Raw genomic sequence first — 27,601 nt, forward strand, 5'->3', positions numbered from 1 at the left:
TAGAGGAGAGAGTGGTGGCAGAGTAAGAGATGGTGGTGCCATGGTTGTTTGTGGTGATGGAATGTGCGGTGGCAGAGGAAGAGACGGTTGTGGCGGTGGATTCAGACATAGTTTCACTCCCTAAGGTACGTTAGTTTGTTATTGATTTTTTTTTTTTTTTTTTGCAACAAACGGCTATTCTATTACTCAATCTTGAGGTGACATGGATAACTAAACCGGAATAGAACAACCAATAAAACATAAAAACCTATGAAAAGAACGGGCATTCCTAGCTAATAAATCAGCAATTTCATTTTGCACTCTTGGGAAGTACTCGATTTTGAAGTCCGGATAACACAACTTCAGAAGTTGAATGACCTCTAGCTTCAGAAGTTTGTTATTGATATGAGTAAAAAGTCTCAATAATCTATATTTATATTAAAATATAATATATATTTATGTCACTATCATTGAAATATAATTATATACCATATAAATAAATAAAATAGTTATTTTGATTTATTTACCATAAATATATTATAAATAAACAAGAGGTATTATGTTGATTTATGTGATTACTCTAATCTCCTATATAGTAATTGAGAAACAATTCAGCATATGTAAGATTTTATTAATTCTTATTGTTATAAAATTATATAAGAAATCGATACAACTAAAATTTATTTAAAAGCTATGAAAATCACTTAGCGAGAACAAGGATTGCATAACAAATTTGTTTTCACATAGAATATTTCGAAGTGTTAATTGACAATCTGAAATGATATTTTTTTTTAAATTGATCCCATTGTTTTTTTAATGGGCCTAAAACAGTTTTTAATGATTAACTAAATAGGTCACGTACATAATAAAATGTGTTTTAGTTTAAAAATTATTGCATACCCAAAATTAATATGAACCATCATCATTTTCATTTAAAATTTTGTCACAATAAAAATATAGGGTTAAGCAAAAAATCAGAATCCAAAAAAAAAAAAAAACCAAAACCGATCTAAAAATAGTGCTGAGCCTTAACCAAAATTGGTTAGATATTCGAATGGGTTCAAAATTTTGGTATCTAGAGAACCGTAGCCGAACCTGATCCAAACCAAAATATTTTGGATATCTGAATATATCCGAACAAAATTTATATACTTAAATATATTAATTATTTTTAAATTTAATATCTAAAATAATATATATATATATGATGTTTTAATTTGTCCAAAATACTTAGAAAATGTACAAATAGTTATAAGTACATGTTTAAAATAGCTAAACGATACTAAAAATACATAAAATCTCTATTGATTCCTATCCAAATATTTAAGCTAAACCAATTTTTATGTTAAGCTTAAATTTTTTGGCATACATTATTCAAATTTATATGTTCTATATTATTTTATTTTGAGATTTTGAAAAATTTAGCATATATATGAACTTTAATTTTTCAAAAAAAATTAAATAGGTTATCCGAACTGAACCAAACCCGCAAGGATCCGAACTGAACCAGATTTTTGAGATTTTGTTTATAATATTTAAGTATAATATATTTTTAAAAAATTTACTCCGCGCAGGACACGGATTATCATCTAGTAATTGATGAAAACCAATGAACAAGGAAGAATGAGAGAATAACTTTAATTTTTTTTTTAATCCAAAAATGGATTTTAATCAAACATAGAAAAAATAAGATTTGTAAATATTTTAAAATTATTTGGTAACTGTACTTTTTGTATTTGGTCATGATTATTTGTAGATTACAAAGTATTTGCAGTGTCGAAATAATGCAAGAAATCCGAACTCTAATTTTACAAATCTTGGATCATTGAGCTATTTGTAGATTACATATTCATACAATTTTAGAATGATCGATTAACAGAAAAATATGTATTCAAAAAAAAATTTAGAAAAGGCTTTGCAATCTGTAGATTACTATTCTAATAAAAGTTGACTGCCTAACAATTCGTGGAATTCAAATTCTAATATACAATTTTCCGTAGAATATAAAATATGCTATATGTAGAACAAAATTTAAATTTCTTAATTATAAGTTCTAGAACCCCAAAAAAAAATACTATTACATTGACATGGGTACTTCTTGCATTTTTTAGTTTTTTTTCGTAATTGTTTGAGTTTGTAAAACTATTTATTTCATTAATTTTGTTAAATAGAAAGGGAAATAAATGTAAATATGACAAAAAGAGTATGATGCTATAACGAAAAAAATACAGAATTTTTTGTCTATATTTCAAAATTTCCCTAAAATTTATTCTTTTCTGTAAAATTCAACTTCATAAGAAAACACTACTTAAATACCCGCACCTTGCGCGGAATGAACATTATATATTAAATTATTTTGTGTATTATATGTTTTTACTTATTATTAAATAATAAATATATATTGAATAATTGAAAAATCAGTAACTATTACACATATAATTAAATTGGTACAAACATATAAATAAATTTTATTAATCCAAGCAATAATGTTTTTCTATTTGATAGGATATATAATAAAATTTAAATGATATTAACATATATAATATATATATATATAATATTAGTCTATTAAATGATGATTTCTACTCATGGTTTTTTTGATCATGTGTATCTTTTATAACAAAAAATTTAAATTACTGATAATAAAATTTTCATTGTGAGATTAATAGTTTAAGTAATTCATAGTTTAAAAAAAAATTAAGTTGTTGATGTTTGCGCAAAGCTTTTATCAAGAAAAAATTGTCAAAGTAAATTTCAAAATTAAAATATTTATGCATTTTATATGGTATATAGGTTAATTTAAAATGATATATATTATATATATATATATCTTTTAATCTTAATAATTATTAAATGAAACTTTATACTTATATAATTTTGTAATCATTTGTATTTTTTTTAATAAATTTTTTAAACCATGGATCACAAAATTTGAATTTGTGACTTTTAACAGTTTTACTAATTTATAGACGATTTTAAAAATTTAAAATATAACATATATAAAAAAAATTTAAATTATTATTATATAGTTAATGTGGTTGTATAATTTATTTTAGTAGTTTAAAATCAAACAAATATGATAGAAGATACACTAATTTTTATCAAATATTTATTGTCATATATAATTTAGAGACAGTAGGCAATTCTGTAACTTTTATTTAAAGAAATAATAAAAATATTAATAATAAATTTATGGTTAGTTTTATAAAAACATTATTATATATTTAGATGAACCAACTTATTTCTATAAGGATTCCAAGAATCATTCTAGTAGTAACACGTGATTACAAAAAAATGTTGTAATGATTCTCTATTAATATATAAGAGATATTATACATACATTCATTCTACTTGAATTTAAAAGTTATCCATGAAATTGAAAATATATAAATATATTAAAATAGTTTATATATGTTTTCTTATTTTTTTTTAATTAATAATAGTTGAAACTAAAATTTCTGACTTTGGATCAACTGCCTCAATCAGTTTCAGTCCTCATAGTAGTTCTATACTTGCTGAAATACAAAAAAAAATAACTATTTACTGAAATATATATTTTATACTATTTCTTTTTAATGTTTTTTTCTAATTTATAATTTAATATAAAAGGAAGTTTTAAATTTTGGATTATTGCTAATCTGCAACGTTAAATATATTTGATCTTCACCCACCTTACATTTAAAACATAATAATGTATTATTCTAGCCCAAAGAAACATAATAATATATTTAAAATATTTAATATATATCAATATTTTACATGTTCCACCGCATGTTTGTTTACTTTGTAAAATCCCGCGAATCATGATTAAGAATTTCAACTCTATATATGTATAGTTGTTAAGTAGTCTCTGTATCACAGGTCACATGTCCTGCCTAATATATTTAGTCAATATATTTTGGTATTGTTGTATTAGTTAGTGTCGGTTCAAAGAATTATCCGTATATATTTTAGTCTTCCATGAGTTATACCTGAGAATCTTCAGATATGATTATGAGTAATTTTGTCATTTTTCAAATGAGACTGAAACAAGATTAATCATTTTCTTTCCAGTACTTAATGTTGAGTGGTGTTTTGTATAGCCACATGCCACATGCCACATGCCACATACCATTTGCCTGCCTGTTATATTTATAGTCAACAGATTATATCATTTCTTGAGACCAAAGAAAGTCCAAATCAGATACAAATTAAAGAGAAAGGCATTAATCTAAGGGTCCGATTGGTAATTGCTGTAGCTTTAAATATTTTGCTGTAGAAAAAAATCTGTAGACTTTTGGCTGTGGCTTTAGATTTTATTGCTGTAGAATTTTATTGAAGCACTAAAAAATTGCTTTGGATATTTGGCTCTGCAGAGCACTTGTACAACTGTAGGTTATTTTAAGAGCTGTGGTTTCAAAAAAAAAATTAAAGCTTGATTGCTCTGAATTTGGTGCTGTAGAAATAAATAGGGCTGTGGACAGCACCTACAGCAACTACCAATCATCCCCTAAATTAATAATTTTAGTCGAAAGATAACGCCCAACACTTTCTTTGAAATTTATAACTTTGCTAAAATGATATTTACAAGCTAAATTATTCATCTATGAATAATATCATTTCAATGTTTCTTCATCTTTTAGTCTTTGAAGGATCCAAACAGGTTCTGGATAAAAATGTACACATTTCCACATCGAACTGTGGTTTTCATAGTCATAAACTGTGTTCCAGTTGTAGCAATAAATTCTATTAGAAATATTTTACTTTGAGCCAAAAGTTTTCAGTATTTTTAATAAAATTTCAGACGTGTTTTAGACCTATTAACTATTTGAAAGCAATTTTTTAGGCTAAGTTTTATTTTATCTTTGGAAAAGCAAATCAGAAATCAGCAGACAGAAGATTGCAAACTCATGTATCTCTTGCTTTAATTTGAGTTCAATACATGAGTCTCAGACGTGTTTTAGACCTATTACCTATTTGAAAGCAATTGCTTAGGCTCAACTTTTGTTGGAGAGACTATCTATGCTTAGATCTTAGAATTTTAAATCTATTTTCGAATTCAATCAATTCATACAAACATTAAGATCAAGTTTGATAAGTTCACTAAATCCTTAAACTATTTTTTTAGAATAGTTATTTGGCTCATCTATGATTATCTCATGTAATCAATAACACTATAATATCTACCAATTATCCTAAAATCTAAATGTCAGGTTGTCAATCCATATATAGCATTAAGAATAATCTAGATGAAGAATTTAATCAATAACCCTAGCAGTTGCTTGATTTGAGCATTGTGATTTGAGTTATAGAACTATTCTTTATAAACTATTACCATCTGTTTATTTGTAATTATGATTCACATGAGAGTTTTCCTAGGTCTAGTGCTTTCTTCCATCACTTACAACTATATAATTTATTGTCTTTTATTGCCAACATCTTAGCCAAAATTACGCATGTGCTTTACATGAGCTTAGTTTTTATTAGTTTTTCTATTCCGATTTGGATTTTAAGACCGCTTTTAGTTTTAATGGTAGAATAGATGTTTGTTGTCAGAAAAAACCCTATGGATCACCATAATTGTTTTCGTGTCGGTTTAAGATGGTTGGAATAAACTAATTCACTTGGATTGGGAAGGCACATACAGATTTTAGAGTGTAGTTGTGATATGAAGAATTTAATCAATAACCCTAGCAGTTGCTTGATTTGAGCATTGTGATTTGAGTTCTAGAACTATCTTCTTATTACATAAAGTAGACTTTGTCTCTCTTTTTAGAGAGACACGTCATCAAATAAAGAGAAGAGAGCCTGACACGTGGCAATCTAACTTAAACGATTGATCACGTTTTGCTAATGGACTTTCCCCGAATATTAGCTTATAGAATCTGAGAGCCCAAACTAGACAAAAGAGAGGACCATATCGCCATTTTCTTCTGCATTCCTCACAGCTTTAGGGTTCTATGAATATCCGCTTCTGTGACCCAATGATTCGTCAGTAAGCTTTCCATCGGACTCTGTTCATGACGATTTAGATTCGGTTCTACACCTCTGAAGCGTTACAAGTCTCATTGATTCAGCATCATTAACCCAAACTTAACTCTTCCTCACGATCTTAAATTCAATGAATCTTATCCATCTACCAGTCGGTGATTCTCACCTATAAAAAACTTAGTATTCATCCATTAAACATCATCCTCACATTTCCTAATACTGAGAAAATTTTTACTTTCAATTGTTGAGAGCATCGAATTTCTTACCGGTGATTTGAAACGAAATGGACTTCCGGCTATCTATGGGCCCACAACAAGCCATCCTGGATTGGCACCTGAATCCCGTCAACCCGACCCGTTTCCTGAACGCCGTGGAGTGATTTAGTCAGCTTCTACGGCTGCTGTTTTGTCGTCTGAGTCATCATATTCGGTACGTCCTTCCTCGTTATCTCAAATCAGAGAAGAAACTGAAACGATCTCCAACGACGGAGGGGAAATGCGGAGATATAGGATTTGATGGTGGATTACATGCAATTTGTTTCTTGAGACAGAGATCGTCGTAGCAGTTGGAGCAACGATTTATGGTGGTGGACCTGTCGAGGAAGCCGCAGCTGTTAGAACAGAGACGGTGGCCTTCCCGCGTCTGACATAAACGTTTCTCCGCCACAGATCTTGAAAGAAAGTTTGATTTTTTAAATAAACAATCTAGAAAAAGCAATTGATTTAAAGAGATAATGAATCTGCAGAATCTAAAAGAAAGAACATGACACGAACCGGAATCTGGTCACAGAGAGAAACACAACGAAAGAAAAACAGCATATCGATTAATTAAAGTGAAGAAAATTTTATTTCGCTTTCTCAACAACTAAACAGGGATTACAAGAAAATAATGAGATGGAAAGTTTATTAAAAAGCGAGAAGATAGAGAAGGAAACATCTCATAGAGAAGAGATAAGAGATATCAGAGCGGAAGAGGAGTTGTGTAAACTGATTCTTGAGAAAAGAAGAAGGAGAGGCTTTAGAATCGGACCTTAAAAATGTCTACAATCGTTCAATAGTTTAACTGCGCTTTAAAATTTTCTTTCGTGAAGATATTTAAGAAATCAGAGTAAAAGAAAATAGTAAAAGGAGGTGAGGTCCACTAAGCAAGCATCGCCATTTGATTCCGACGAGCACCATGTAACCCAAACATTTAAAATTTCAAGAATTGATTACTTTTTTACGGGCAATCAAAAGCTCAAACTTGGACAAACCTTTTACATAAAAAATGAAGTCTCACACCCACAACATTAAAACACAGATCGTTAAATCAAAGATAACGATTAATAACTTAGAGAGGACACATGTAGTTAACGTGTTTACCAATGGGTGAAAGAGACGAAGCCTCCTAAAGCAAAACTTTAGGACATTTTATTTAATTGCAAATAGTGCACATGGTTAAACCCCAGTTGTTATGAAAAAAAAAACATAATTCCATTAGGACTGTAAGTGACCAAAGATCAATAAATCCCAACACGACATGAAGCCCACTACAACTTCACACGTAAACACAAGAGAGCTCCAGCCTTCTGTACCTGCAAAGATGAACGTAATAGACAAATAAAACCAGACTGCTTTTAGTAACAAATTTACTATATTACAGTCTGTCAATGAAGGCCAAATCTACCTTACAGCTAGAGCTTAAGGATAAGATTAGGAATCAAACTAGATACTTCTAAGTCGTGGGTATATATATATATAAATTTATATATACATTGTAATAGCTCATTGTAAATTATCAAGAAAGTATTATTCAGAACTAAAAGTATTGTCTTTTTTCTAAACATTCATATGGTACCAGAGTCATTATAAGCTTTAGAGCATCTTTATCCCTAGAAAAAGAAGAGTCTCTTAAGCAAAAAAGTACAGGAGAGGCCCATAAAATAACAAAAACCGTATGCCCAAATTGCCAAATAAGAGACGTTTTCGGTGGGTTTTTTCAAGTATTCGCGGGTCTCACTGACACGTGACGGCCCGCGATTGGTTCTTTTTAAAAAATAAATTTTAATCAGACAAAAACGAAGAAAAAAAATAAGAAACCCATTAAGGGTCTGTGCGATAATGATGCTCTTAATTAACATATATCAACAATGGTTGATCGACTCAATCCCTACCAATTTTCTGGTAATGTTCATGTCCTCAATTGCATTTTCACAAAAGGACACCTACATATTACTATGATGCCTTTAGTGAAATCTAAAATATATTTTCCTTTTGCTAAAGGACTTTCGGAAAAAAATTATACTTTAATAAAAAAAAACTTTACAATACATCACATTTACTATACAATTGATGAAGCGTTCCAACCATCTCACAACTCATCTATAAATACTGAAATGCAACTCGTATTGAGCCGGCAAACAAAACAGTATAGATCAACATGGTCCAACAACATCCCTTCTAAAAGCTTCAAAGCCTCCTCAAGTAAATTCAGGTTGACATTATTGCACGGTTACGCTTTTTCTCCAAACATGTTTTTGTAACCTAATGCAAACAAACTCGATTCTAATGGATGCTACAACCGATACTCAAGTCAATAAGAACTTCGACCTACACCCGATGATAGTCTCTACTAGCATCATTGCACATGTACAACAACCTTATGACACGATGTCTCACGGGTGGTAACTTAAAAGATCGTTATATTTGCGTAGTACGAGAGTAATTTCATAATATCGATGACATAAACACTTCTCAGCATATATAGCAACTGAAGGTATGCATCACAAAACTATTTATCTATATAATAATATTATGCATGGTAAATTCCAAGGTTGGTAGGTCAATGTTGGATAAACTAGGCATGAATGTAACGTGAAAAATTATAGGAGAATACAAGCAACAATCACATGTCACCACTACAACTTTGAAAACCGGATATTTCCTTCTACTACAAGAAAATGATAAGTTTTGCTTTCAAAACTAAGAAAAATATGTTAGATAATTGTCTTGGGGTACTATTTCGAAAATCATAACTAATACAAAATTATTTCAACTACTTTAAGACTTTAACAATGACCTACACCGAGTTAGAATTTAAGAATTAAAGAAAAATATTTAACAACTTTAGATGAAAGTAAAAAACTCGCATTTAGTTTTACATAAAAATAAACAATGACATATGCTCACATTCTCCATGGCGCATATACGGAACTATAACATTCCCAAAAGAATCATGCAACATCTGGGTCCAAACCAAAGAACAGCACACCCAATACACTTAGGCCTTGATTGGCCGAGCAGATGATAAGTCAGTAGGAATATGCTATAGAGGCAGTATGCTAGAAAAACTGTAAGCTTTTGCTAAACTGTTTAACAGAATGATTGGTAAAGCAGTATGTATATGCTATTTAAAATTATCAAAATTAGTATATAATATATTTATTTCTAATGAATATATTTCTAATATATATATATATAATTAAAAATATAAATTAATTTATTTTATTTAATAATTTCAAAATTATGTTTATATAGGAAAATATTATTTAAAAAAATCAACTAAAATATCTATTTTTAAAATAATATTTCACATTTTAAATATAATTAGTTATAATATTTAACATTTAAAATATGATTTAATTATATATATATATATATATATATATATTTAAAGAGAAAAAGACTAGGATAGCACCAAACCAAGTTTTTGTTCCCAAAGTAGCACTCAAGGCTCAAAGTCACAAAAATAGGGTTCATTAAAGAGGTAAATATACACTTATACGGTTATACCCCTTGGGTTAATTAATCCAAACCGTAGGGTTTAGAGTTAAGGGGTGGGGTTTTGGAATTAGAGTTTAAAATTTTATAAAAAATAAATACTAAAATAAAAAATAAAAATTTTAAAAACAGTTTCAAAAAGTATTTTCAAATTATAAAAAGAAAATTTGAAAAAACAATTAAAAAAAAGTTCATAAAAAAAATTTCAAAAAAAAATTATAAAAATTTCGAATCTGAAAACACATAATCTGAAACTATAAAAAAAATTTCTTTTTTTTTATTTTTATTTTTATTTTTATTTTTATTTTTTTATTTTTATTTATTTTTGTTTGTTTATTTAATTTTAAACCAAGGGTATTAGGGATATTTTATCCTTTAATGAATGTTATTTTTGTGACTTTCTCCTTCTAGTGCTATTTTTGAGACATAAACTTCAAAAGGTGCTATTATTGACAATTGCCTATATTTAAATTTGAAATACTATTTTAAAAGAATATTACTGTAAATTTATTTTAGAAATCAAAATTTTATTTTCTGGATATAAAAATAATTTTATGATATTATTAAATAAAATAAATGAATTAGTTATATATATTTTTTAATTTTATAAATTATAAATGTAAATGATCTTCTAAAAGCTTCATATGAGAGCATTGACAAGAAAGTATTTGGAGAACATTAACATTTAGTAAATGTTTTTCTAAATATTTTTCTAACAAATGTTGATTGAATAATGTAAAGCATAATGCTAATGCTAATGATCTACCAACCAAGGTCTTACAAACAAACTTTAATTTTTTTATTAACAAAATATCAAATCCCGCGCGAAGCGCGGGCTTTCCCTAGTTCTTTATAACCTATTACCATCTGTTTATTTGTAATCCTGATTCACATGAGAGTTTCCCTAGGTCTAGTGTTTTCTTCCATCATTTACAACTATATAATTTTTTGTCTTTATTGCCAACATCTTAGCCAAGATTACACATGTGCTTCACATGAGTTTAGTTTTTATTGGTTTTTCTATAGTGATTTGGATTTTAAGACCGCTTCTAGTTTTAATGGTAGAATAGATGTTTGTTGTCAGAAAAAACCCTATGGGTCACCATAATTGTTTTCGTGTCGGTTTAAGATGGTTGGAATAAACTAATTCACTTGGATTGGGAAGGCACATATAGATTTTAGAGTATAGTTGTGATATCTGCTATCTTCACTACTGAACTGGAGAGAGTTGAAACTACCGAATTGATAGAACCCTAGGATGCTTCTTTGGAATAGATGGGATAATTCTTTGCAGAAATGAATCAAAAGACTCAAGCTTCTCAAAGGCAGTGGATCAAATGGTGACACAAGAGGGATGGTTGGATCTCTTGATACTCCTAGACTCTCCGTTGGATATGACACACCAAACAAACAGCCCTTAAATCTCTGGATATTACACACAAGAACAAGATAACTCAAAAGCGATATCAAGAAGAGAGAGAAAACAAGTTTTAGATTGAAAATATGATAATGGACAAGAGGATTTCGACCAGGACATAAAGCAAGAGCCTTGTACATGCACATGGACTGGAGAATGACAAAAATAAAAGACAAAGGTTCCTTGAGTTTAAAATTCAAAATAAACATAATATAAGTTTTTGACCATAGATCAACAACTAGGTGGTCGGGAAAGTAACTTGTGGCCTCATTAAAAACCTATCTTTGGAAAACCCAGTGAGACAAAACTAAAGAGCACACACAAAGTTACTTGCCTAATTGTTGATCAGTTTGAAGGTCGGCCAAGACTTGCTTGAACGGTGGTTAGGGTAACTGTGGTCAAGATATCATGGATGAGACTTTGAACATGGCTTTCCACTTGTTCCCAAACTGACCTAACGGAAAAGCTTCCTTGAATTCCTTTGTTCTTGCACAAGTCATTGGACCTTCTGAAATGGTTAAGGCACATACATCTTCAAGCTCTCCCTCTTGTTCAAGACTATTCACATGTTCTTCACCTGACCATCTGGACTTGACGATACATGTATTGTTTTCTAATTTGTCTTCAATTGACCATCTAGACTTGTCCACGTTTGTTGATTTGTCTTCAGTTAACCATCTAGGCTTGGCCACATTTGTATTGTCATCTGGTTCGATCAAGATCACATCACGAATCATACGGCAGCCCTAACACAATGGAAGAGTTGCTACGCTTAAAACATTTATAAAATATGAGATTTTGTTAATATAAACAAATTTTGATTCCAAAATATAAAAAATATTTTGAATTTATATACGGGAAATTCATGGATTTTAACGGCAATTTGAAGATGAACTACATCCTAAAAATAATACAAAACTAATTATAAATCTAATTAGAAGACTAAATACAAAAATATAGATTTTCAATAAATCTAAATATGTAAAAATACCAGATGAGAACATGTGTGATTAGTATGACCATGTCCCGAGATTAATAGGTTCATTCCAAATTTGATGACTCTGGAGTGAACCCTAGTTGAAGGGGTGTAATATAAATATTTATTATTGGCATTTCCTACTCAAATGATTTTATTAACATTTGTGTATTTCCTGTAACAAAAATTTAAACTGTCAATCATAAATTAATGTGAGATTTTTCAATACAAATTTTAAAATGAAAATATTAATATCTCAATATTTTCTTACTACAAATTTTGAAATTAAGATATTTTTATATTTTATATAGTATATAATTTAACTTAAATGATATTAATATATATATATATTATAAATATTATTAATAAGACTTCATATTAATATGATTTATGATCATTTGTATCTTGCTTGAACAAAAAAAAGTTAAACCATTGATCACAAAATTTTCAATGTAGGATTTTTACCATTTTTAGTAATTTATAGTCATTTTAAAGCATTTAAAATATAAAATATAATAAAAATCTAATTTTTTTTGTTATATGCTTAATGTGATTGTTTAATTTGTTTTAATAATATAAAATTTGACAAAAGAGAGAGAGTACAAAATTGTTATCAAATATGTATTATTCATAATCATTAATTTTCATATATATGTTAATCATATTAGGTAATTCTGTAGCTTTTATTTATGGAAGAAATAATATTCTCTTGTACATTAGTAATCAATTTGATAGTTAGTTTAATAAAAAATATAATATATATTTATATGAACTAACTTTTTTTCTTTTTTTTTTAAGATTCTCAGAATCATCCTACGGATTGACACGTGGTTACGAAGACATGTTGTAATACTTCAGGATTAATATATGGATTATGCCTAATGTTGTTACCTATACTTCTTTGGTGAAGGGTCTTTGTAATTTAGGTAGATGGAGTGATGCGGCCGGGTTGTTGAGTCATTTTATCAAGAGGGAGATTAGTCCTAATGTGATTACTTCTACTGCGTTAGTCGATGCGTTTGTGAATAATGGGAAGGTTTTGGAAGCTAAGGAGCTATACGAGGAGATGATAAGGATGTCTATAGATCCTGATATTGTCATTTACAGTTCGTTGATCAAAGGGCTTTGTATGCAAGATCGCGTAGATGGCCTAGCGAGATGCTTGGTTGGATGGTGAGGAGAGGTTGTTCTCCAGATGTGGTGAGTTATAATACTCTTATAAATGGGTTTTGCAAGGCGAAGAGAGTAGAGGATGGGATGAGACTCGTCCGGGAGATGTCTGAAAGAGGATTGGTTAGCAATAGTCACTTACAACACTCTTATACAAGGCTTTGAAGCTTTGAGTTTCTTTAACGGGATTGAAAGGGAAGGTGTTAGTGTTAGGCCTAATGTTGTTACCTATACTTCTCTGGTGAAGGGTCTTTGTAATGTAGGTAGATGGAGCGATGCGGCGGGGTTGTTGAGTGATATGATCAAGAGAGAGATCAGTCCTAATGTGATTACTTATAGTGCGTTGGTTGATGCGTTTGTGAAGAATGGGAAGGTTTTGGAGGCTAAGGAGTTGTACGAGGAGATGATAAGGATGTCTATAGAGCCTGATATTGTCACTTACAGTTCGTTGATCAACGGGCTTTGTATGCAGGATCGTGTGGATGAGGCTAGTGAGATGTTTGGTTTGATGGTGAGGAGAGGTTGTTTCCCTGATGTGGTGAGTTATAATACTCTTATTAATGGGTTTTGTAAAGTGAAGAGGGTTGAGGATGGGATGAGACTCTTCCGGGAGATGTCTCAGAGAGGTTTGGTGAGCAGTACAGTCACTTACAACACTCTTATACAAGGCTTTTTTGAAGCGGGGGATGTTGATATGGCGCAGGAGGTTTTTAGTCAGATGGATTCTCCTGATATATGGACGTATAACATTTTGTTATGTGGGCTTTGTGACAACGGGGAGGTGGAGAAAGCGTTGGTGATGTTTGAGGATTTGCAAAAGAGTGAGATGGAACTAGACATTGTCACATATACTACAATTATCCATGGGATGTGCAAGAGTGGTAAGGTTGAAGAAGCTTGGGGTTTGTTTTGTAGCCTCAGCGTCAAAGGAGTGAAGCCTGATGTTGTAGCGTACAGTACAATGATGTCAGGCTTGTGTAGTAAAGGCCTGCATTGTGAAATAGATGCATTGTATTTGAAATTGCAAGAGGACGGGCTTGTGTTGAAAGATGGCAAGCTGTGTTTTAGAGATAGTGACATAACTGTATCTGCCGAGGTTATCAAAGAGTTGTTGACACGTGCAACATCTGAGGGGTGTGAAAAAGCTGTTTCTCTCTTGTAATTGTTTGCAGTGGTTAGGATTTGGTCTTGCAAATTCATCTACTTTCAGCGGTGATGGAATCACTGGCACGCTTCCCTCAACTCCCAATTAGAGAATATGTATATGAAGGGTTTTGCTATCTATGGCGCTGATAAGCTTTGTTAAATCAGTCTCCTTCTGATCTTCGCGCTTGAGGTGAAATTTCTGTCTTACTTTATAACATCTGTGCTTATTTATTAGTCACACCTTTTGGGAACTAATAATGGTAACTAGTAACTACAAAGATTTTCTAGTTTTGAAGTATAAGTATTACTTGGCTTTTCTCTAAACCAATGGAAAGGTTACTGTAGATGAACAGAACACACATAAACAGTCTTTTGTTGTTTCTTACTGGTCTCTTTCTCACACAGTTTGAGTTGTAAAACCGGTTAGGCTACGCAGTGCAGGTACTCAGGAACAGAGCTTCTGATTCACGGCCAATGAGACTCCGCTTGCGAGCTGAACTCTTTTTGGCATCATTCGCAGTGAGAGAAGAGAGCACACACAGTGAAGAGCGAAGCAACCCTTTTGAAGAAGGGATCTTAGGAGTTCTGCGGGATGTATGTAAAACAGACGTATTTGGCTAACCGACATGAAGAAGAATGAGCATCACTAAGTTCCTCAAGATGTCTCTCTATGTGCATTAATTAGAAGGCCATGAAGTCGTAAAAATCCTTAGGACAAGTCGCAGTGTATTCTCGATTAGAAAAAACCCTTATTGTTTGTTCTTTGCTAATAATAATTGACATTCACTTGTATTATTTTGTTTGAATAGTGCATGCCGCATTATCTAAAATATATATAACAATTAATAATTTTAAATAATAAGCATTTGAGTTATTATATTAATAATATTAAATTTTTATGTTGTATTAGAGATTGATAAAAACATATTTTAAAAATAAGATCATTTTTATATATGTTGTGTTGTTATCTGGAAATATTGTTTTCTATTTTAAAAATTAAAATGTTAAAATATAAACAATTTATAATCAAATATTAACCAAGCAAGAAAAATTGTATAAAAATATTTTATAAAATATTTCTAATATAAAAAAATTATATTAAGAATATTAGATTAATATGTTGTATCAGACAATTGATAAAAACAATTTAAATATAAGATAATTTGTATATATATTGTGTTGTTATCTGAAAATGTTATTTTTTATTATAAAAATTAAAACTAAAATATAAAAATTTATAATCAAATATTAATCAAGCAAAAATGTATAAAGATATTTTATAAAATATTTCTATTATATGTGAATGTTAAATTTCAGCACAATAATATATATATATATATATATATATATTAAAAACAAAATTTTGTAATATATAAATAATTTAATGTTTGATTTGAACGTTCCGAAGACATAAATAATTTGTCATATTTATTTTTGAATTAATAAAACATAAACAAATAAGTATTTGTAAAAGAATTAGGGCAATTCTCTCAAATAGTTCTTTTTAAGTTTTTGTCACAAAAATAGAACTCAAAAAATAAAATGATCAAAATAGCAGCTTTGTGTTTTGAAAATTTTAATATTTATTTTTTATTTTTTAAAATTTGAAACTTTATTCCCAAAACTCCACCCGTTAACTGTAAATCCTAAATCTAAATTAGTTAACCCTTGGGTATAAATGCATATTTACACTTTAATAAAATCTATTTTGGTCATTTTCTTTTTTGAAGTCTATTTTTTAAAAAATAAACTAAAAAACTATATAAAATTTTTTTTCAAAGAAATTATGTTTATATTTGCAAACAAAACACCTAATTATTATTTAAGTAAATTTGAAAAGTGATATCAAAGATAAGTTAGACTGTAAAGCACTTCTAGAGTAAAAAAAATTAGGTGGAAAACATTTTACTCCTAGTTATTCTACAAGTTTGCCAATCAAGTAAAAAAAAATATTTATGTCTTTTCTTCTAGTTACTATTTAGATTTGAGTAAAATGTACTCACAACTTTACGCTCTCACGTGTAAGAGTAAAACATATTTACTCTAATTTCTTTTTTTACCCACTTTTATTTTTTTTCTTTTTTCACCTATTTATTTTTTTTCTCATTTAATCTAAGAATATCCAATCACACATAAAGTTAGATGACGATTTGGACTTGTATTGTATCATGACATTTTGATCTATTTCACGTTTCCCTATAAGATTATACAGCTAAAATTAATTAAATAAACTCAAGATCTGATCTTGACCAAAAGAAAATATTCCAACATCTCTTTTAATATGAGATTTTAATAGATATCAGTATCTTGGTAGATATTATTGACCTTTGATTTGGCAGAAATCCGACTCAGACGAACACGTTCGTATTAGCCCTTTCTTGTCTTCAAGCTATCTGTCATTTGCTACACACCAGATACGGCAGATAATAATCACAGTTTTTATTTAATTTTATATATTTTAAAGAATTATTGTAAACTTGAAATTTATATATTTCAGTTCCTGTCTGTAGCTGACTTTTCTATTACACACAGTTGAAAGTACCTTCCAATTACAAAGAGTTAAATTTGTCTTTTTGCGAGGTGTTAGGGCATCTTTATTGCAACTCTTAGATTAGAGTTTTTAGCGTAATATAGAATATGATTTCTTAATTTTTAATTAAAAAAATTAATAAATATTTCTTATTTAAGAGACATTTTTAGTTTTTTAGTTAAAATATAAAAGACCGTATCTTATATTATGCGAAAAGCATTTACAATCCATCTCTATAATAGAGATTTCTAAAATAGAAGAAAAAATAGAAATGGTGTTTTTACTCCAATGTATTCTTCTATAATAGAGAAATGCTATATTTACTTTTATAAATAGAGGAATGCCATTTTTTCTAGCATTCGTCTATTTATAGAGGTAAGTATAGTATTCATCTATTATAGAAAAACATAGTGGAACAAAAACATTATCTCTATTTATTTTATTTTTTTAGAGATCTCTATTATAAAGATTGGTTAGAAATGGTCTAAAAACTCCAACCTAACAGACTTGCAATAAACATACTCTTAGTAGTTCTTTTGGCGCTTGTTGGATTCCAAAACTTGCTTGATAGACTGATGCAAGAATTTCTTCTTTCTTTTTTGTCAGCATGGAAGATTTTTTTTTTCTTACATGTCACACACTAAGATGAGCGGATACATACTAGCTACAAATTATCCCAAAACAATTTTATTTTATAAATATAAATAAGAACTGCCCAACTTAATTTTTGTTAACTATAAATTTTGGAATTTGGATATTATTTCTTATACTGATAATTTTTGAGTTAAACTATATCAATATTACAAGCAAATCTAGGTTATTTTACAAAACTATAACTTTAAAAAAAATGTTTATTTTCATTAAATTTATTAAACAACATATCGTAATTCTGTTTGGTGCAAATCGTGCTATATACAATTACTGATATTTAATAATAAATACTATAATCCTAATCACCTAAACCATTTAAAATCGTTTTGATCAAATGTTCTAGATGCCAGATGTTAGATACTATCCGTTTAACAACTTCACACTTTCTTAAAAACAACAAAGTAACAAATGGAAGACACCACTAGTAAAAGGACATAGCAACGGAATGTATTTTATTACGCTGCATTAAACAAAACACAAAACATATACATAAACCTTGGTTTCCTTTGACTAGTACCTGCACATCCAACTATTCTTGAAAATACAAAAAAAAATACCATAGGACATAATATTATTGAAGTTACCTAAAAATATTATTGGTGCAGAAACTTTTGAAGAGCTTTAGGTCTGCTGATGACAAATGAAAGATATTATAAAGGAAAATAACAACAAAGAAACACACAAACCATACGATATAGATATTTAGAATTTCAAACCTGAACCTTGCAATTTTTCTTGGATGATCATGTCCAGCTTGTTCTCCATTTCAGGAGTAAGATAATTCTTCCAGTCACCAACTTCCCCTTTACGGAAAAAAATGCTTCGATCCACTTTGTTAGATATTTTGGTTTTGTTAACCTCCAAACTGCTCAGATTACGCAGAGAGCAAAAGTCCAAGATCTCATCCACCAATCCAGTATCTTCTTCTTCCGTGGTAAAAGGACAATCCAAGAACTCTGCAAGTCTCTTGACCTGATCGCGAGGCTCAGCTTTCATCTCCTCATACCTCATGAAAAGAACTTGCTTGGGATTCTCCAAGCTTTTTCTCCAATAACTCAAGACATGTTCCCAAATGGGTCCATAGTAGATAGTTCCGTTGCATATTTCTTCGAACGTAGTCTCGAGAAGGCTTCTGTTTGGTTCCATTTGATGAATAGCACTCCTAAAAAACCACCACGAGATCAATGTGTCCTTCACGTTCCTGCACAGGTACACAATCTTGCAAGGAGAGCCCTTAAGGGTCTCATGCATCGCGTGCAGTGGCATGTGAGTTGAGAACAGCCTCGGAAGTGATGAGAACTTGGCTAAGTTAGGACTTGAGCTTTCTTGATACACACTGAGCTCCAGGAATGGTACAATGCCATGAGGACTATCAGATAGTAGAGGATGATGATCAAAGGAATGGTTCTTTGATCTCTCCATAAGGGCAATGGTGAGGGCCTTGAGCCAAGTAGTGCCTGATTTGGGGAAAGAAGCAAGAATTATATCGGTGTCTTGCGGTTCAAAACCTCTCTGGAAATTAAGAACGCCTTGGAGAGTGTTGTATTTATACCAACATCCTTGATAATTACAAAGCTTCTTCCCTTGGAAATCTGTGCATAAAGGAAGAGAAGAGATCAAAATATTTGCTTCTTCGCTTATGTTGCCATCTCCTACGTTCGATGGAAGCTCCTTCAGGTCCATATTTGTTAGCAAGTTCTTGTAAAAAATGATGTGTTAAGGCTTCAAACGAAATCATAACAAATATAAGCAAAGAATCCAAGAAAGAAAAAAATAATACAACTATTGCTGGTAGTAGGTGTAATTAGTGTAGTTGGTGTATACTGTTGATTACTTTTTAAGAGAAACAATATTTAATACCTAGTTGATAAACAGTGTACTCACTGATTTATATGCTTGATTGTTTGAGTCATTCACTGAGTCATAATATGTGTGTTTAGAGTCTTTTGGTCATTTATCAAGTTTTTTTTAAGTGTAGTTGATTTGGAGCAGAATGTGTCAAGTTGGGTGCAAAGAAACACTTAATGATGCATAACTGTATCGATGCATGTTTAGCAATGAATGGAGAAATTTCTATGGTGCGATGATTGAGTTCATCTTTGATCCCAAGATAGAAAACTGAGTTAGCTTTTTATTGCCACCAGTTTTAGTTTGATCCATCAATTAGATTGAGAAGTTGATTGGAAGTGGCTTTAGAAACTGTATCAACGATTTATCTTATTTTTTATATCAATCTAAAATATAAATGTCCAGTTACAAAAAAAAAAAATAATATAAATGTATCTATTATTCTATGCCACATATTCATATCTATAAAATTTGATTTTACCGTTTCTTATCCCGTCCCAAGTCCACGTTTCCATTCCCGTATCCGTCTCGGTGCAACATAGCATGCCAAGCCGTCCGAAGGCACATTGCACACCTAATTTATTAGGCCCTAAATTTTTTAAGTAAGTTTCGTTTATGAAATATGCTGATAACGGTTGAATCGTTGATGCCTAACCAGCGACAGAGGCGTGCTTACCTTGTTATGAAAAAGGCAACCGCCTTAGGCCCCAACTTGTATAACACATTTTAGGGCCCCCATTTTATTTCCACTTTAAATTGGTTATATTGTATATATAAATTTCTCTTAGTTTTGGATTTAAACAATAATTTATTTATGCTATTTAGACTTATTTTATTCTATTTTAAATTTTTAGATTTAATTTATCATCTATCTTCATAAAACTATTACTTTATTTATTTAATTTTTACACTCTAAACTATAAATTTTTAGCTTGTATGATTTTATTTTTATTATTGTAGTAATAGATTTATAAGCTTGCCATTTAACATATCAAAATAAGCACATATTTAATTAAACAATTATAAAACCCTCATAGATAATTTGTTGCATTTTTGGTTTAATAAACTATGTATTTTGTATTCTTTTAAGAAATAATATGTTCACTTTTTCATATGAACCTATAAATATTAAATACATAATTTTTTGTAAAGTTTTATGTAATAGATATTTATTACTAATTATGAAAAATTTTTTACTCTAGCCTTAGGCCCCCAAACACCTAGGCACGGCACTGTCCAGCGACTTTTTTTTGAAACATAAAACCGGCGACTAAAGCCATGTTTCTCTTATTCCCATTGATTGTATTGCATTTGTAGAGTAACTTTTTAGTCTACTTTTTTATTTACTCCAGCTACCACAAAAAGTATATCAATTAGGTGAAACTTTTCTTTTACTCTATTTATTATTTAGAAAGTGGGAAGTACACAGTTAGTTTTACTCTATACTATTATGCTGGAGTAATAGTGTTTCCACTCATTTTTTCTTTTCTTTCTTGTTTTTCGCCACTTTTATTTTTCACTTATTTCGATTTTTTCATTTACTAATTTTTACTTTAGTTGTATCCAATCACACTCATTATTATTTTTCTTTGAAAAATGTTTCTCGTACTTCAAGGTGTCTTTCTCCTAAGAGCAGCATTAACGCGTAAGGGGGGAGAGTGGGTTCTAACTTTTTTTTTTATTAATTTTTTTCTGTTTTGTCCGATTTTTAAAAAAAAAAAAAAAAAAATTAAAAATGGACTAATCGCGGGCCGCCACGTGTTAGTGGGGCCCGCGGAAAGTGGCAGAACTCTCACAGACTCACCTCTTACGGAAGAGTTATAAGAGGTAGGTTTTAAATAATGGTGGGACCTACATAATTTTTAATTATTGTTTTCTGGAAGAACCAGCCTTAAAACTCAGCGTTAATGCTGCTCTAAGCTCAAAAAAAAAATTGTTCTCTTATAGAAATATGAATACTTACTTCAATATTAAAAAGGAAAAAAGAACACGAGCGAAGGACATGCCCTCTACTAATTTGGAGACAGGAGTTGTGTTCAAGGTCATTTTTATAGTTAGTCAATTTTAGATGTATTTTTAACTTTTAATTTTTCATAAAGAAATTTAAAAATAGAGATAATTTATTTATTATATGTTTCTAAAACAGATGAATGTTGTTTTCTAAATATGTTTCACTTTTATATTTTTCTTCTAAAATATAAAAATCCTAAATTAAAGAAAGAAACAATTTAGAAGAAAAATATAGAAATGGGGACAAAGATGCTCGTATACCTTTAAATATATATACATAAGAATGGAGAAAAATGTATTTTATAATAGCATTTGGAAGCAACTATAGAATTGAGAATGATATATTCTTTGACAAATATATTTATTTTTAATAGCATGTTAAATACTTTTAGTAATATAAGATGTTTAGAAGCATTTTTAGCTACTCATTTGTTTGGTTTCGAATTTATCTATTTTATTAAAATAGAATTACATTAATTTTTCATGTGGATAATCTTGTAGATAAACAAACTAGATGATACGACAGTAATATGTACTCGTATATGTTAGATTATTTTTGCTGAAGTGGACAATCTCATATACTTTCAAATTAGTGCATTTTATAGGTTTTTTCCTTCAATGAATTTCTTCATCTATCTTGGAAAGATGGGTTTCACATTCCAGAATTTGAGCAATCGAACTAAACGAACTCCAACATCCTTTACAAAAATTTTAGAAATTGATTTCATTTTTATTCTCTTCACTCACATAATGAATCAATACTGATCTTACAGATGACAGATCAAAAACAGACCAATTATATAACACCAATTCAAATGACTCAAACAGGATAATAGCCCCTTCTTATTTGTAGATAATTAACAATCATCAGGTGCTAGAAGGAACACCCAAATCGTCCGCAGAGAAAGGATGAATAAAAGCACTGTTCATTTGCCACACCTTAAACGACGCCGTAATAGTCGCATCAATAGCATTGTTGAACAAGAAAAGCCTTGTAGCTCCGTAGATGGCCTTCGTTGGATAAACCCTTGAGGTAATACATGTTCTTCCACCTTGTCCAAACCCCTCTATTATCGAATGATCCACCTAAGCAAAATAACATTTAATTACATTAGTTATTGTATGAATACTAATGAATTATTTATTGATTTATAGATATAATTTATTACCAAGATTCTCATGGTCAATTTCTCTCCTCTTAGAACCGGTACGAAGCTTCCATATACCGGTTTCACAACATCATTTGCCATGGTCGACCTATCAATTAAATAGATTTTAATTGATATAGATTTAAAATGCAATTATGTATTGATTAATTTGTTAAAGAACTGCGTACCTTGAGGTGTCAGTGCAGAAGAACGTTTTGAGTTTCGAATCTTTTCCCTTAGTCACATAGAAGTAAACCTGAGTTTGTTCCGACAAGCTTTGGTCAGCAAGAACCGAGAATCCGAAAGGTCCTAAAGCCCCACGTACGGTGGCTCCACCGCTTGTTTCACAGCTGAACTCCTTGTCGTCCTCCACGGAGTCATCTCCAAAGACTACTTCGAGATCGTCCTTCTTAATCTTGAACTCAGCCTCTATGTCTAGCTGAGCGGCGGGACCTACATCAACCGGAACCACCGTCCCTGGTTCAACCTTCATGTGGAACTTCTTGCGTCCTAATCTCAGAGACTCAATTTCCTTAACTGGCCACTGGACTAAGTTCTTCCCTGTCTTTGTGTCCAATGCAACAGTTCTAGGGATGCCCTGATCATGAGTAAGACAAAATTAAAACCTAACTTAGACAACAAGCAACTAATACATCAAAACATAAAGTAAAACCTAACTTAGACAGCAAATAATATTGCAAAAAACTAATTTTCACACCACTTAATTTAGGTTAAGAGACCATACCTGAACAGAAGACCAACCCTTCTGTACATCAGCTGCTTCGCTATCAGATTCACCAATCCAACCCCATAAGATTCTTCGTCCCTTATGTTGATCATAAAACGTCTTGGATGCATAAAATTTACCGTAATCATATCTCAAACCGGTACTAATCCCGACATCGATTGAAGGATTGTCGGGGACCCATGTTGCATTAGAGTCATAGTATGTCCCAATGGCATAATGGTCAATTCTAGTATCGTCCATGCTAGCCTTAATGATATGCTTAACATCCGGTCCATTGACCGAAGTGTCAAGACCCTTGTCTTTAGTCTTGGACACTGGATAAAAGTCAACACACTCCCACATTCCAGTGTTTGGGACTTGGTGCAACAAGGTCTCATGTTTCTCGTAGGTCTTGAAATCTGTTGTATCGTAAATAAGAGATATTCCGGTTCTGTTGATTTTGGAGCCAATAGTGATCCGCCATTTCCCGTCTGAAGTCTTCCATGCAGTTGTTGGGTCACGGAAGTCCTTAGCACCGATACCTGGAGGTGGTACAAGAACCGGGTTGCCGGAGAACTTGGTCCATTTCAACAAAAGTGGATCTTTTGGGTCTTCAGGATAGGCAAGGTTTTGAACCTAAAAGCGTAGTAAATAACAACATTAACACAAGAATTGGAATCAATATTAATTATGAAACAATTATTCACGTTTTATACTGTCACAAGCATTACTAAAGTGATTAATGAAGCAATAAATGGATTTTAAAAATCATTACCTGTACGAATTTGTCGGTGGAACCAGTGTAGAGCATGACAATAGAACCATCATCAAGGAAAGTAGCTGAACCGGTCCAAACGCCGTTAGCATCGTACCATTGGTCAGGAACCATGGCAAATGGGAGGTAAAGCCAGTGGATAAGATCCTTTGATACAGCGTGACCCCAAACAATGTCACCCCACACGGCTGCATTTGGGTTGTATTGATAGAAGAAATGGTACCATCCCTTGTAAAACAATGGACCTGGACAAGGTTTAAACGTAACATGGGTCAAAACAAGAGTTTTGTAATAGTTAATAATGAAAACCAGAGCTGGACAGGTTTATCATAACGCATGGGCAAAAAAAAACTTAGCTGGCTATAGTCCATGTAAGACAAGATCAAAACTTTTCATTCATTAAGATATACAACAGAAAATCACGTTTTACTACCACTAAGAAAGTACACGACGCTTCAGATATAATTGGGTTGGTAGAACGAGTTTAATCAGATCACAAAAAGGCTCTCAACACACACTAATGGGCAAGCAATGATTTTTTCAATTTCCACATGACTCACGTGGTGTTATACAAAGCAAACTAAACAAAACAAAAGGGACATTATTGGCTTACATGACTTTCTGTTGAGATTTTGTCTTTGTACTTATATACCTTTTTAGGTGTAAATTAATAATTGTCTCTCACAATATTTATTTTTATCAGTTACCAAAAAAAAATATTTACTTTTATGTTTTACAATTTATGTTTTTTTTTGTTCTAGTGACATCTATTGTGGCCCGCAAACGTGCCATGTTGTCATATATCTCTACCAATAATGTTTTTGGGTTTTAGACGTATCCTCCAGTTGTGAAGCCAGTCTTCTTTTTTTTTGGAACAGAAGCCAATCATTTAATTTCTTTTGCATTTATATAAATAAATAAAAACAAGGTCAAAGGAAAAAAAAATGTACACTTCTAAAAAGCACAAAAAGACTTCAATGTAGGATCTAGAGCTTACCATTAGGATCTGCAGACGGAGAAGCCAACATACGCCATCGAATTGAGAGAGAGACAAAAACAATAAATTAGAAATGAAAATAATAAAATCTTGTATATTTTAAAACTTAATGAAATTGTATGATTCCAGATTGAAAATTCTCCAGATTTGAAACTAAACATATTGGATACCAGCTTGATCACTTAAATATTTTCTTTTAACCTATGGTCTAAATATACAAATCGTTATGAAAATCAAAATCTATAGAAAACGTGGAAAAATGAACATTCTTTTATGTTGTTTGGAACTTTTTATAACTATTTTAGCTACAAAGATATAAAAGAAAAACATTGTCTTCTTATATGATTAATAAATAGTGTTAATACCGTTCATCCAATTTTTCTCAGGTTGGAAATGAAACGCAGTTCGTTGCCACGACAACACAGTATTGTTCCAGGCAAACGCTTCTCCTTTCAGATCATTGGAAAGATTCCAAATATGGTCGTTGCTCTTTTCCGACACGCCGGCCAAACGAGCACGTGACTCCACCGTCGTGTCATCATTGACATCATTTTTGGGTGCGGATCCGCCGTGTGTAATGATGAGAGTAACGTATAAAGCAATCAAAAGAAAACCAGAATAGATGGCGAGATGAACTTTGATAGGTCTTCTTCTCCGGCTCTCCGGGATAGAGTCGCATCTTGAATCAGATAATGGATCTTGCTGAGAGCTAACCGGCAAGAGAGATTCAGAGCTTGCCATTTTTGTTCTGTTTTTCTTTCTTTAGTTTGATTGGTTTAAGAGAATATGTCACTCCAATTTATATAGGAAAACAAATCTGAGAATATGTATAAAAATATTGATTCAGACAGGTAGATAGGCTAGAGAGAGACTGGATTGGTTAAAAGGCAGAAAGAACTGGAGTGGGTCGGCATTTGGAAAAATATATAATTTAAAGAAAACGATTTTTAATGAAAAGCTAATAAACGGGGAGATTAATACTACAACAGTTGCTGACTGTGTCTTGTAATAACTTTCGCTAAACCAAGATAATATGATATACTTTTTTTTGTCAACATATGATATACTATTCAATATCGAAATATGATAATGGATGATAGTGGCTTAAATTTATTGTCGTAAAATATCATCTACAATCAGTTAATATAAAACATAAATTATAAGAATTCATCATATTTATAAGGGATTACAAAACATGTTACACTTTATAAAACCTTATATTAAACATTATAAAATATGTGTTGTAGTTCTTTATAAAATTGAAATTTTGACGTCTATAAAATATGACGTTTTTGAAAATAGACTGAAAAGAGTGGTGATTAAACGGCAATTATTTTGGTTACCAATATAATTCTAAAAAGCGATCTAGTATCAAGTTTGATGAAAATGCCACTCTCGAATCAATAACTAGCTCATATCTACCACTTGTAATTTTTTTTTTGTTACAGCATTTCTTTGTATACAGTTTTCGTTATTACAAGAATTTTTTTCTTTGGTTTTTGTATTATTGAATTAAAAGATAAAGACAAGATCTCATGTAATAAAACGACAAGATCTATAAATTACTGGACGTGGGAAAATAAGATCCACATGTAGAAGACCCGTTCGGTCTCTGATGGCAAAGACGTGCTCGATCTAAACAATAATCTATTTATTATTTAAAACCGATCTGTACCATGAGAAATTTGGCTCCATAACCATAAAAATACTAAAACTAAAAAAACTAAAAATACTAAAATTAAAAAAACTACCCAGCTTTCCCCTCTTTTTTTTTCTCTTCTTATATTTTTCTAACTCGTAGTTAGTTTCTTAATATTATTTTTGTTTTTGGTTATCTCACCGATTCTATTTTTCATCTCCCATTTTCCGTCTTCTATTCAATTTTGTTCAAATAATTATATGTATATTATTACGAGAACAATTTGAAAGATGGGACTAGTATTTGAACTTTAAAAAGATTGAAATATAATAAAAGTTAAAACTACTATTGAAAAATCAGAGATTGCCATATGCCTTCAGTAAAAAAAAGTATCAGAAATTACCGTAATTTTTTTTTGATCAACCCGTAATTTTTCCATATTATGAAGAAATAACTGAAATACTCATTCCAAAATTGACTTTAAACGATTTTAGCTACCATATTTCTTTTCAAAAAAAACATTGACTTTTACATATTTTAACTACCATTCTTTTTCCAAAACTACCCTTACTTAACTTTCATGTCTCACGTTTTATCGAGTATACTTTAAACAATATATTTTTAATTTTAGTATTACTTGTTTTGATATTTATCTGCTATTTCTCGTCATGATATACGAAAAAGACAGTCCTAGTAATACGCGAGTGCTATCCAAAATAACTCTGTAAGATCCTACGAAAAAATCAGAGCCTGAGGATAAAAATACTAATTAATCTAATTAACCTGATTTAGTTTCTAACTAGAGCTTGACCCGCGCATCCGCGCAGGTGTTAGTTTTTTGATAAATGAATATTTATTTG

The 27,601-nt window shown here is 30.6% G+C and overlaps 2 protein-coding genes, 1 long non-coding RNA gene and 1 pseudogene across 3 annotated transcripts; 1 reads left to right on the top strand and 3 right to left on the bottom strand.

Moving 5' to 3' along the window:
• Positions 1 to 5,563: 5,563 nt before the first annotated feature.
• LOC125577838 lies at positions 5,564 to 7,743 on the bottom strand. Its single transcript, XR_007316238.1, has 2 exons — positions 6,216 to 7,743; positions 5,564 to 6,115 (listed from the first exon to the last, which is right to left on the bottom strand). It is a non-coding gene; the product is annotated as an uncharacterized LOC125577838 (long non-coding RNA).
• A 4,968-nt stretch (positions 7,744 to 12,711) lies between these two features.
• Positions 12,712 to 14,538, top strand: LOC106367812 (annotated as a pseudogene).
• Positions 14,539 to 14,620: 82 nt separating this feature from the next.
• LOC106380591 (cytosolic sulfotransferase 5-like) lies at positions 14,621 to 19,978 on the bottom strand. The gene is made up of 2 exons (XM_048739779.1): positions 16,742 to 19,978; positions 14,621 to 15,001 (listed from the first exon to the last, which is right to left on the bottom strand). The coding sequence occupies exon 1, from the start codon at positions 19,278 to 19,280 to the stop codon at positions 18,300 to 18,302; it is 981 nt and encodes a 326-aa protein (XP_048595736.1). The 5' UTR covers positions 19,281 to 19,978; the 3' UTR covers positions 14,621 to 15,001; positions 16,742 to 18,299.
• A 2,186-nt stretch (positions 19,979 to 22,164) lies between these two features.
• On the bottom strand, positions 22,165 to 25,963 carry LOC106349011 (acid beta-fructofuranosidase 3, vacuolar). The gene is made up of 7 exons (XM_013788884.3): positions 25,468 to 25,963; positions 25,103 to 25,111; positions 24,106 to 24,350; positions 23,349 to 23,966; positions 22,792 to 23,201; positions 22,625 to 22,712; positions 22,165 to 22,541 (listed from the first exon to the last, which is right to left on the bottom strand). The coding sequence occupies exons 1-7, from the start codon at positions 25,841 to 25,843 to the stop codon at positions 22,323 to 22,325; spliced, it is 1,965 nt and encodes a 654-aa protein (XP_013644338.1). The 5' UTR covers positions 25,844 to 25,963; the 3' UTR covers positions 22,165 to 22,322.
• Positions 25,964 to 27,601: the final 1,638 nt, after the last annotated feature.

This window comes from Brassica napus, chromosome A9, assembly GCF_020379485.1.
Source record: "Brassica napus cultivar Da-Ae chromosome A9, Da-Ae, whole genome shotgun sequence".
NCBI lineage: Eukaryota > Viridiplantae > Streptophyta > Magnoliopsida > Brassicales > Brassicaceae > Brassica > Brassica napus.